Raw genomic sequence first — 11,880 nt, 5'->3', positions numbered from 1 at the left:
TACAGGAAAAGCTCTCCAGTTGTTTATAGGGCTTAATACATCATCAGCAACAAAAATAAGCACAATATTTAGCGTAACAATTTCACTAATAACTGGCTTTTAACAAATAGGTCTCTATCTACCTATGCATTAACAGAGATTGGCAAGTTGTTTGAAATCAAAATAGCAACACCTATTACAAAAACATGGAACTAGCTTATACTAAGTCAGGTCATTACTCCACAACCCCCAAGAATCCCCAGGAAGACTTGCACATATGCAAAGTTGAAGTCACCCTTTCCCTTTGGACACACACAAATTGTGCAGCAGCAGCCTTTAGACTAGGTGGAGCGGACACGACACTCTCCAGCTATTGTTGGACTCCAACTCACAGAACTGTAGACTTGGAAGAGGCCTGTAAGGCCATTGAGTCCAACCCCCTGCTCAGTCAGGAATCCATATCAAAGCATTCCCCACAGATGGCTGTCCAGCTGCCTCTTGAATGTCTCCAGTGACGGACAGCCCACCACCTCCCTAGGTCATGGGTTCCATTGTTGTACCACTCTAACAGGAAGTTTTTCCTGATGTTCAGCTGAAATCTGGCTTCCTGCAATTTGAGCCCATAATTCCATATCCTGCACTCTGGGATGATCGAGAAGAGATCCTGGCCCTCCTCTGTGTGGCAACCTTTCAAGTACTTGAAGAGTGCTATCCTATCTCCGCTCAGTCTTCTTAAGGCTAAACATGCCCAGTACTTCAAGTCTCTCCTCTCAGGGTTTTGTTTCCAGAAGCCTCCCAGCAGCCAGCATGGCCAATGGTCAGAGATTATTGGTGTTGGAGTCCAGTAACATCAGGAGGGGCAAAGGTCCCCTTTACTGGACGTCTGCAGTGAACAAGACCCATTTAAGGGGGGAAAGAGTCCTTTGCTGGGGGGGGGGAGCAGGGGGGAGGACACAACAAAAGCCGTGATGACTGCACTCTTAACAGCAACAGTACTCCGGAGCTGGCTGGACATTCGATGGCGCTGGGAGCAGGAGATGTGCATCCAAGTCTCAGTAGGGGCAAGGGAAGAAAGAGGAGAGCCCCCCAGCCGTCATCTGCCTGCCTGGCCACAACAGCCCTGCCAGAGGCAGAAAAGAATCCCCAGCACTCAAACCCACCAAGCAGCTGCTTATTCTCTATTCAGGCAGGAAACAGGTGCCTCTCCCAGAGATTCTCATCTCCCCCGACCACCACCCTCAATAGCCAGCTAGATGCTTCAGAGCCACGTTTGCTGCAAAAGGAGCCCTGATTCTTATTTTATTTCTTAATTAAATTTATATCCCGCCCTTCCTGCCAGAAGAAGCCCAGAGCAGCAAACAAAAACACTAAAAACACTCCAAAGGATCTTAAAAACAAAATACTTTAAAACATGTTTTTAAAAAACAGCTTAAAAAAATCTTTTAAAAAAACCTTAAAAAGCAATTCCGACACTGACGCAGACTGGCACAAGGTCTCCACTTAAAAACCTTGTTGAAAGAGGAAGTTCTTCAGTAGGCACCAAAAAGATAACAGAGATAGCGCCTGTCTAATATTTAAGGGGAGGGAATTCCAAAGGGTAGGTGCCACCACGCTTAAGGTCCATTTCCTATGTTGTGCGGAATGGACCTCCCGATAAGATGGTATCTGGAGGGCCTCACCTGCAGAGCGTAGTGATCTGTTGGGTGTATAAGAGGTAAGACGGTCTTTCAGGTATCCTGGTCCCAAGCTGTATTTTTTGTACACCAAAACTGGAACCTTAAACTTAGCCTGGTAGCTAATAGGTAGCCAGTGCAATTCTTTCAGCAACGGGGTGACATGATGGCGATACCCTGCCCCAGTGAGCAGTCTTGCCGCCACATTTTACACCAGCTACAGCTTCTGGACCAACCTCAAGGGCAGCCCCACATAAAGCGCATTACAGTATTCCAGCCTGGAGATTACCAACAGGCTATCCCGGTCCAGAAACAGCCGCAGCTGTCTTACCAGCCGAAGCTAGTATAAGGCACTCCTAGCCACTGAGGTCACCTGGGACTCTAGCGACAAAGATGAATCCAGGAACACCCCCAGACTACGGACCTGCTCTTTCAGAGGAAGTACGACCCCATTCAAAGCAGGCAACTGACCAGTTATCTGAACCCGGGAACCACCACCCACAGCGTCTTGCTAGGATTCAGTTTATTGGCCCTCATCCAGCCCACCACTGAGTCCAAGCACCAGTCCAGGGCTTGCACAGCCTCTCCGGATTCAGATGTTACAAAGAAACAGAGCTGGGCATCATCAGCATACTGCTGACACCTTCCCCCAAATCTCCTGATGACTGCTCCCAAGGGCTTCATATAGATGTTAAACAGCATGGAAGACAAGATGGTACCCTGCAGCACCCCACAGCACAACTGCCAGGGGGCTGAAAGACAATCCCAATGCTATTCTCTGAAAATGACCCTGGAGATAGGATCGGAACCACTGTAAAACAGTGTCTCCGATACCCATCTCACCAAGTCGGCCCAGAAGGATACCATGGCCAATGGTATCAAAAGCCGCCGAGAGATCAAGTAAGAATAACAGGGTTGTACTCCCCCTGTCCTTCTCCTGATAGAGGTCATCCATCAAGGCGACCAAGGCTGATTCAGTCCCATAACCGGGCCTGAACCCAGACTGGATGGGTCAAGATAATCTCAGGATCACATGCAGGAGGCCCCAAATTCCAGCCCAGCATGTGGGCTTCTTCTGGGAAGACCCCCCCCCACAAACTGTCTGAGAAAAGGAGCTGCCTGAGCGAAACTGGCCGGTTGTTGTCTGGGCCAAGAGCCTGGCTCCTCCATGTGCCAGCTAGCCCTTTTGACCCACCCATTCCCTTACCAACACACACGGCCATCTCCTCCCTCCCCGCCCCTTCAGCTCTGTTTGACAGGGCAGGTTCCTTGCAGGCTGCATCACCACTTCCGCCCTTGACTGTCTGAAGTGTCCTGACAGGAGCCCGTCCCACCTGGGGACCCTGGCCGGTTGAGGCCTGGCCTCTTGGAGTCCACAGAGAATGGGGGGGGGGGATTCCAAGCCTTGTGGCAACAAGCGCCATCCTGTGGCCAGCTGGGGCCAGTCTCTCTTTTCCTTCAGAGACTGCTTACCCCCAGAAGTATTCGTCCATGCAGGCGCTTGTTGGCCAGTGCTGCATGTAGCATAAGGCAAATATTTCAGTAGCCTTAGCTCTGGACGTAGTTGTAGCTGCGTGGCAGAGCGCCCGCCTTGCATGCAGAAGATCCCAGGGTCATGCTCTTCGGCCTTCTCCAGGAAGGCTGGCAGGGCCCCCCCTGTGAAACCCCTGAGAGCCACCCAAGTAGTCAGTGTCCAGGAGAGTTTCAGGGCTGTTATCTCCCCCACCCCCAGTGTTGCTTCATATTCAGTGTGGAGGACAGTTCTAGAGACCTTGGAAGCGCCTCTCTTTTACGTTTATCCTGATACAAGTATTGCCGTAGCATGGCTGGCTTGTGTTTTCTTCCTTATTACGGGCCAGCACAGTTCACTACTAGCTTTGCTCTTTAATGGTTATTTAATTTTTGCTCGTTTTATTTATCGGGGTTCTTAATTGTGATTCCTGCCTTGGGAAGGGGGAGGGCTAGAAATGAAACCCACCAAATGGCTCCTTTGCCTTTTTCTTGCTGCTGGAGAACGCCGTAAGAGCGTCAGCAGCGCCTGCTGGATCAGGCCTGCGGCTCACCTAGTCCAGCATCCTGTTCACACAGAGGCCAGACAGATGCTTGAACAGGCACCTGGCTGGGGGCTTTCCTTGCTAATCAAACGGAAATGGACTGCTTTCAAAGTCGATCCCGAGTGGCGACCCTACGAATGAGGTTTTCATGGTAAGCGGTATTCAGAGGGGGTTTCCCATTGCCTTCCTCTGAGGCTGAGAGGCAGTGACTGGCCCAAGGTCACCCAGTGAGCTTCGTGGCTGTGTGGGGATTCGAAAACTGGACTCCCAGGTCGTAGTCCCACACTCCGTCTAACCACTATTCCACGGGGGCTCTCCTTCGCTAATAAGATATACCAAAGGCCTTGAAGCCCCACGCTGAGTCCGCCACCGCCCACGAGAGGGCGCTGCTCGCCCACTCTTCTCGCCATCTGTCTGCATATTCAGGGCCCCTTTGCTTTGATTCCCAATCCTGGAAGTCCCGCCCCGTCCCCTTTTCAAAAGAATCCTGGGAACTGTAGTTTATCCCTCACAGAGCTACAATTCCCAGCGCCCTTAACAGACTACATTTCCCAGGGGAGGCGGGGAGGGGAGCCATGTGCTTTCCATGTACGGTGTGCGCGTGGAGCGGGCGGGAGCGCTCGGGGTCATTGGCCCAGGAGCGGCCGAAGGAAAAGGGCAAGGTTCCCGCCCGCGAGCGGATTACAGTCTCCTAACAGACAGCGGGGAACGCTGCCGGGGTGTGTGTGCAAAGGTGTGTGTGGGGAAATTCAGCCACGCGGGTATGAAGTTGGAACCAGATGGGAATGAGGATGAAGGGGTAAAGCCAAGGCGGGGGGGGTCCGCTTCTGTCCTAAAAGCAACCGTGGGACATCCCCGCCCTGCTGCCCCGCTTAGCCCGGAGCCCCCCCCCCGTCTAGTAGGGCCAGAAACCAGACCCGCCTCTTGAAGGGACGCCCCCACCTCCCCGCCGCCAGTATCCACCTCCCTCCTCCCGCAAAGACCAGCGCGCGCATCGCGTCTCTCCTTCTGGTGTGTGTGACTGAGGGACAGCAATCTTCTTGGAAGTCTGCTTGCTTTTGCACCGGGAGGGGGCGATTCTGGCCAGGAGCCCCGGATGACATCTCGGGGTCCCGGGGGCACCGCAGCCAGCCCCTGCCTGAGCCGTGGGTGTACCCCTTTCGTGCTCATCCCCCCCTCCCGCATCTCCTCCCTTTCTTGCTGGCCGCGGCTGGGCTGGAAGCGCCGCCCCTCTCCCCGACGGCGCCCCTCGATTCCGGCACAGACGAAGAGGGCGGAGGGGCGAGCCACAAAGAAAAGCGACGGCGGGCCTGGTAGGAGGGGGCGCGTCCGTGCGCGTGCCCGGGAGAGCAGCGGGTCCCCAGGAGGGGAAAGCGAGGCTGGATCTGTGCCGAGGCTTCGCGCCGAGACCTGTGGGGAGTGCCTCTGCCCATGTGCCGACAGCCTTTCCCTGGCAGCGCCTGAGAGGAGGGGCAGGCGGAATAGGGGGCCCAGCGGTCGCCCCTCCGCCCCCAAAAGAGAGCCCCCCGGCAGGTATGGAAGCCGGGCATGGCAGGGGCGGCGCTGTATGCTCCTAAAAGGCTTCGGGGGGGGGCTTTGTGAGTGAGCTAATGGCCCCTTCTCCCCCCCCCCCGCCGAGCTTGGCATTGGATGGAGATGTTAAAACCGGCAAACCTGTAAGGAAGAGGAAACTGCTCCCTCCTTGGCTCTGGGAGGGGGGGGGTTCCAGCAGCCGACCTCGGCGGGCAAACCCACCAGATCTCCCCAATGCCCTGCCCTGCCCAGCCGCCTAAACTGGGCCTTGGGCCAGGAAAGACACTGAAAGGCAGCTTGGGGCCTGGTTGCAATGGGGTGCCCCAGACCCACAGATTCAGTCTGGAGTTGGTGGAAGGCTGCCAGCTCCTGCCTCCCCCTGTAGGCAGCAAGCTCCGAGGTCTGCACAAGGCCGGCCCTGAAAGGACAGGAGCTCAGTCGGCTCCAGTCGGCGCTGCCTTTGCAAGATCCTGCACCTGCTGTGATGCCAATCTGGGCACCCATCTGGGAACACTTGTGTATGCCTGGGCAGAAGGCGCCCGGATGCCAACTCAGTGTTAGCAGCACAAATGTGTGTCTGAGTTGCACGCAGGCGTATGCCTTAGTGTGTGTGTGAGTGAGAGAGGCTGCCGCTGACCCCAGAACCCTGCTTTGCGTCTAGCCCTGCATGACCTATGGAAAGGGAGTGGGAAGCAGGGCGGTAGGCAGCCTCTCTCTGCCTCGGGCTTTTGGAAGCCGCTACTAATCAGAGCAGAGTCACTCTTGGGCAAATGGGCCACTCCGTGGAAAGCAGCCAGCTGTCTCTGACCCTGTTGCCCGTGGCACGCCTTTGTGGCCATTGGTCGTGGCCCACTGGCTCCTCAGCCCAAGGCCAGCTGTGCCTCTCTGAAAACCAGTTCTTCCCCAGAAATTGCTTGGGAATGCCTATTTATTTTATTTTATTAAGCTTCTCCCCCCACCCCACGTCCTCCCAAAGGCGCCCAGGAGAGCCTTTTCACAGTCTGGGGGGGCAGAGCAAGTCTCTCTCTTGGGTGGCTTGCCCAGAATTAAAGCCCAGAGGTGGCGCTTCCTCCTGACTGTCCACCTTGCCTGCCACTTTTTCTGCTAAGCAGGGACAGCCCCACACCTGACCTTTCCACAAGTAGGAGGGCAGGGCAGAGACTTCTGAAACCCCTTCTCAAGAATGGGCTTCATACAGAGCTCTGCTCGTTGGCCCCAAATCCCCGTTGTGGAGAACTGTGGTCAGGCCCAGGCCGCTTTCTTCCCTATTGCCCGGGCTGCCCACTTTGGAGAGAACTGCACTCCTCGCAGGAGTGGACCCCGACTCTGTATTCTGCAATGGGAGTTCTGTGGTGCTCTTGTAGTCAGGTGGCCCCTATCCCCAGATGGTTTGGACTGCAGTTGCCATCAGCCCTGACCAGCACAGCCTGATGACGATGATGATGATGCTGCTGTTGCGAGGGGCTCTTGGGAGCTGTAGTCCGGAACGTCCGGAAGGCATGAGGCTGGGCAAGGCGGAGACAGTCAGTATCTTCCCACTCTTTGAGCATGGCTGAGATTTTATCTTTAAACCCTTTTTATCTCCTCCTAGGTCCACCTGAGAGCTACGGCTCAGCTCAGCCTTGCTGGCCGCCCTGACAACCATTCAGAGCTAAAGGTGAGTGTGGCGACCCTGAGCTTGCTAGCCGCTTTGCCTCCTCTGTTAGACGAAGCCTCCGCAAATGGGCCATGAGGGGCAGCCAACAGCGGCCTGGAGGGGTCTCTGCACCTCAAGGGGACCTGCTCACAAAATGGTTCTCTGCCCTGGAAGGGGTGTATCGATGTGCAGCTTCTTTTCCAGCTTCCTGCTGAATTCAGGGCTGGCTCTAGGGTTCAAGGGGCCCTCGGCAAAGTGCCATTCTGTGGGCCCCATACGATGCTGGGACCCCCCAGGGCTAGTGGAGGGTGGGGGGGTGGCAGGCAGCTCACGGGCACCATCTTTCTCTCTGACAATGTCTGGACTCATTTTGGGGCAATTGGATGGGCAGGTATGGGAAGGTTTTTATGGCAGCAGGGCTCGCGCCCCAGAACAGCTCAACATCCGCTAGGGCATGGTTGGAAATAAAGAAGGCGGCTGGGAGCTGCCTGCTACTGGAGGGGTGCCCGTGTTTTTGTATTGGCTTGTTTTCTCTGACAGATCTCTGTGCAGTTGCTTGAGCAGGCTGCCTGCTGGTGCCAGGGCTGGCTGAACGGCTGCGTTGTGGTGGCTGCCCCTCTCCACCCGCCCCCGTCAGCACCTGCTGCCTCTCCCTTCCTGCAACCCTCAGTGTGTTCCAGGAGGCGGTAGCTCAATGATTGCACACCCCTCGGCAAGCTGCGGGATCTTAGCGGGGGATTCCTTCATCAGCGGCACTCGTGAACACAGGCGGCGGCAGCAGCAGCACTGACAGTGCAGAGGCAGGCAGATGTTTTCACATCCAGCTCGCACCCCTTGGACTATTGCACAGCGACCCTTGCTGGGTCCCTCTGCTGTGGGGGTGCACAGGGCCCCCTGGGCTTGGCCTCTCTTCTTCCCCTGGGCATCCTGATTTAATCATTGGGGCGGGGATGGCTAAAAGTTGACCCCCTGCCCTTCCCTTGCTTTGAAGGCAGAAGGAGCCAATGCTTAGCCCCCAGGGTTAGCCACAGCTCCCCCCCCCCCAGCAGCTCCGTGCTCGTGCAACAGGATCTGGGCTGTGCTCAGTGCTGGGCTCAAGCAGGTCTGCCTGGAAATCACATGATGAGGTGCTCCTTCCTCACTGACCGCTTCCTCCCAAATTCTGGGACAGCCACAATAGGTTCTGAGCCAAGCCCTGACTCGGCAGAGTGCCAAGCAGGGCTGACTGGCTGCCTGGTTTTGCTCCTAGCCAGAGGTGTTCCATGGATGGGCGGCCTCCAGGCTGCCTTTTTGTGCCTTTCCAGACCAAGGCTTGTGACTGAGGAAGAGGAGGAGCCAAGAGAAGGGGGGCATGTTATCTGCAACAGGCGACGTGCTTTTTTGGCTGTTGCAACCACCCTCTGAGGGAGGCTGCTGTTCCCAGTGTGCGAGTCTATGGCCGGCCCACAGCTGCGTTTGGAATTTATGGAGCTCAAGTGCCCCCCACCTTGCCAGGAAGCAGAGCACGGCCACCAGTTTGGGGAAGCTCCCCAAGGTGCCAGTCCACAAGCAAGGAGCCCCAGCTTGGAGGCGTGGCTTTGAGGTTTGTGGGTGGAAGGAAGTTGCCCAACCCCACAAGGGCCCCCCATTACTCTAGACCTGGGCAGGCAGCCCCCAGTTTGTCCAGTGCTGGCTTGAGGGGTTCAGTGATGAGGCAGACTGGAGCACGTGGTATTGGAAGCCCACCTGCCGCTGGGGGGGGGGCAGAGCCTCTGCAGGAAAACAGGGAGGGAAGCTTGCAAAGGGGAGGGCAGCTCCAGCCCACCCCTCTCTCCTGGCCACTGGGGGCTCTCTGCGGGCTCACCACCTTCCTTGTCCTCACCCAGGGAGAGGGAAGCGTTTGCCTCCCTCCCCAGGTGCATTGCCCAACAGGCTCTGGCTCCCTCCTTTGCAACGGGTGCTGCTGTGTGCTTGGGACCACCCAGGTCTCCAGAGCCGCATCCTGGCCACCCTCCCTCTGAGAAGACGCCCACAGCTGGCTTCTGCCTGCCTCTGCCCTCCGCTGCTGCTGGCTGGGCCTGGATCCTCCCCAGTGCTGGTGCTGATGTTCACTGACCCGGCACCTCGACCCTCGCAAGTTCCCGGGGCCGTTCTCTCATGCTCCCGTTGCCGTGGCAAAAGAAGTGGCAGGCATTCATCACTCGTTGCCGTGGTTACTGCTGGATGGATGCAGGCTCCTCAAGGAGCCTCAGCAGAGTCCCGCCTGTGCCCCCCCCTCCCTTCGGCCCTTCTTACAGCCAAGTTTGGAGGCAGCAATCAGACTCGCACAGCCGCCCGCCCCAGAGCCAGGTCCCAGCACCCCAAAGAAAGACGGCTTCTTCCCAGTGGGGGCATTTTTATATTGTATTTTATTATGTCAGTGTACGTCGCCTAGAGTGACCATTAATTCGGCCAGATAGGTGACTCATAAATAAAATTTTATTATTTTATTATTATTATTATCTGGCTTCTGGACTAGACGGGCCCCTGTGGCCTGTCCCAGCTGCAGCCTGCCTCTTCGGAGGTTCTTACATAAGATGCAGGGCTCTGGGGGGATCCTCTGTCTGGGGCCAGGCGCGGCCACTGAAACCAGCCGGCCTCTCCACAAGCGGCACCTTTTGCCGGCCAGTGACTTCTGGCTTCCAGGAGGAAAGAAAGCAGTTCCTGGAGTCCCTCTTTGGTGCAAACAGAGAGTGGCGGACCTCTGCTGGGACTCTGGAGTAATAATAATCTCCCGGGAACAGTTGAGAGAGCAAAGAGCTGTGCTGGGTTCGAGGCAAGAGTGGGCGATCTGCCTTTCTGAAGGGCACTTTGTGGCTTCTGTTGTGATGTTCAGGACCTGCTTCCCAGTTCTGTGTGACCCGGAAGGCCACAGGACACCACTTCTCCTCTGTCTTGAGCGGCCCCTCCCCCTCTCCCTTTAAGACAGGCATTGGCCAGGGCAACCCTCCTGCCCTTTAGCAGAGCTGCTGCCACCCGCTGGAAGAGGCAGAGCTTAAAACCAGACATGTCAACAAACGTCTCACTCACACAGTGCTGCTCAGGCTTTGGAGTGCTTCGTTCCTCCAAGAACCCTGCGAGGCTGCTATTGTTATCACCACCTTGCAAGGTGCGGAAGGGAGGCTGAGAGAGAGCACCTTGCAGAGGGGAGTTCTGAAGCAGGGGATTCTGATCGCAGAGGTGCAGCCTCTTGGCCGATATTTGTTTGGAGCAATAGCAGTATCCCACCTGTGGCTTCAGCTAAGAAACGTCTCAGGTAGCTCACATGTGAAATGGCGGCCAATGGAGCTTTGTCCTGTGGCCAGGGGCCTCGTTGGCACAGGCCCTGCTGGGTTGGCATTTATTTATTATTTGATTTCTATCCCACCCTTCCTCCTGCTGAGTCACTGCTCTTGAGCACTTGGCCCCTTCTAACGAAATCTGCCGCGGCTGCCCTTGCATCAAGGGATGTGGCACTTGCAGCAGTCCTGAAGGAGGCAGTAGTGAACTCTCTGCTGAAGAAGCCAAGACGAGATCCATTGTCTTTGGAGTACTGTTGCCCCATTTCAAAGTTACCATTCCTGAGCAGGTTCTGGAGCAGGTGGAGTCATCTCAGCCCCAGGCACGTGTGGATGAGACTGATTATTTGGATCCATTTCAGTCTGGTTTCTGGCCTGGTTTTGGGACAGAAACCAGCTTGTGCCAGAACATGGACTGGGGGGGTGGGACCCTCTCGGTTCTCCTGGGCGTCTCAGTGGCTTTTGATACCACTGCATGGTTCTGGATCACCTTCCCAGGATGGGACGTGGAGGCAAGGTGCTTTGGACATTCCTGTCTTATCGGTGGTGGGAGGGAATAGACCCAGAATCTGGTTGGGGGTCCTTGTGTTCCACTTCTTGGTCACTGGCCTTTGGGATGCCTCCCGGTCCCATCTTGGCCCTTATGCTCTGCTGGGAGGTCATCATTCTGGGGGTTTGGGCTGAGGCGTCATCTCAGCCTGCAGATGACAAGCACCTTCACCCCCTCCTTTCCATCACAGCATCCCAAGGAAGCGGTTGAAACCTTGAGTAGGCACCTGGAGACAGCTTGAGGGTAGATGGGGGCAGACAACTGAATGTTCATTGGGATAAGATGGAAGTCCTGTCGGTTGGGAAATCTGATGATTCGGATGGAGGTTTGCGTCTGGGTCCAGATGGGGTTGCACTCCCCTGTGAAGGGCCAGGTATGCAGTCTGGGAATGCAGGCAATGTTTGTGGTGGTCTTCTTCATCAGCATAGGGTGGTTTGACAGCAGTGGTCCTGTCTAGAGTAAGCTGACCTAGACACAGTGACACATGTTTGTTTATACCCAGGCTGGATTCCTGCAATGTGTTGTGCATGGGTCTGCCCTTGAAGATGGTTTAGAAACTGCAGTGGTTGCAGAATGCCCGTGGGAGCCAGGTGTTTAGGTTATGTTACACCTATTCTGTACTGGTTACATTGGCTGCCTACCCATTTCTGTGCCCAATTCAAGGTGTTGGTTTTGGTCTTTCAGGCCCTAAGCAGTTTAGGACCAGGTTATCTCAAGAGCTGCTTGCACCCTGATGATCCTGCCTGAGTGTTAAGATAAGTGCCCGAGGTCCTGCTGTCTGGTCTGCCAGTGAGAGAGGTTAGATTGGTGGGCAGTAAAGACAGGGCCTTTTCAGTGGCAACCCCATACCTTTAGAGCTCTCTTCAGTGAGAGATGTGGGATTTTGACGCTGCTACTCTTTAAGAAAACTCTATTCCTATTTCAGCTTGTGTACGATTAATTTATATACTGGGACTGAAATTTAAAGTGAATGGTTATATTGAAATTGCTATTTTTATGTGCTTAAAAATAGTATGTGAACCACCTTGAGAGGGTGGAGTGCCCTGAAGTGTGGGCTATAAATCTTTGAATTAATGGCTGAAGACTTAAAATCCAGCAGAACAGTAAGGCACGGCATGACTGCTGTGGAGAGGAAGCGCGTTGAGGACAATAGGCCTTT

General features: G+C 55.4%; 1 protein-coding gene across 3 annotated transcripts in view; it reads left to right on the top strand.

The window, feature by feature from the left end:
* The first annotated feature begins 4,258 nt into the window (after positions 1–4,258).
* SEMA4B (semaphorin 4B) overlaps positions 4,259–11,880 on the top strand; it is a 35,581-nt gene continuing 27,959 nt past the window's right edge. Inside the window, exons 1-2 of one of the 3 annotated variants that reach the window (XM_061595882.1) lie at positions 4,259–4,439; positions 6,831–6,896. In XM_061595882.1, the coding sequence (XP_061451866.1) occupies positions 4,293–4,439; positions 6,831–6,896 (213 nt within the window). In that variant the 5' untranslated portion in view covers positions 4,259–4,292. Of the gene's footprint in view, positions 4,440–4,729; positions 5,240–6,830; positions 6,897–11,880 lie in introns of those variants that run through there. The other 2 variants (XM_061595886.1, XM_061595887.1) reach the window with 2 other exon arrangements.

Source organism: Rhineura floridana, chromosome 14 (assembly GCF_030035675.1).
Source record: "Rhineura floridana isolate rRhiFlo1 chromosome 14, rRhiFlo1.hap2, whole genome shotgun sequence".
Lineage (NCBI taxonomy): Eukaryota > Metazoa > Chordata > Lepidosauria > Squamata > Rhineuridae > Rhineura > Rhineura floridana.
The sequence above is the reverse complement of the archived record's forward strand: the minus strand, read 5'-3'. Positions and strand labels throughout refer to the sequence as shown.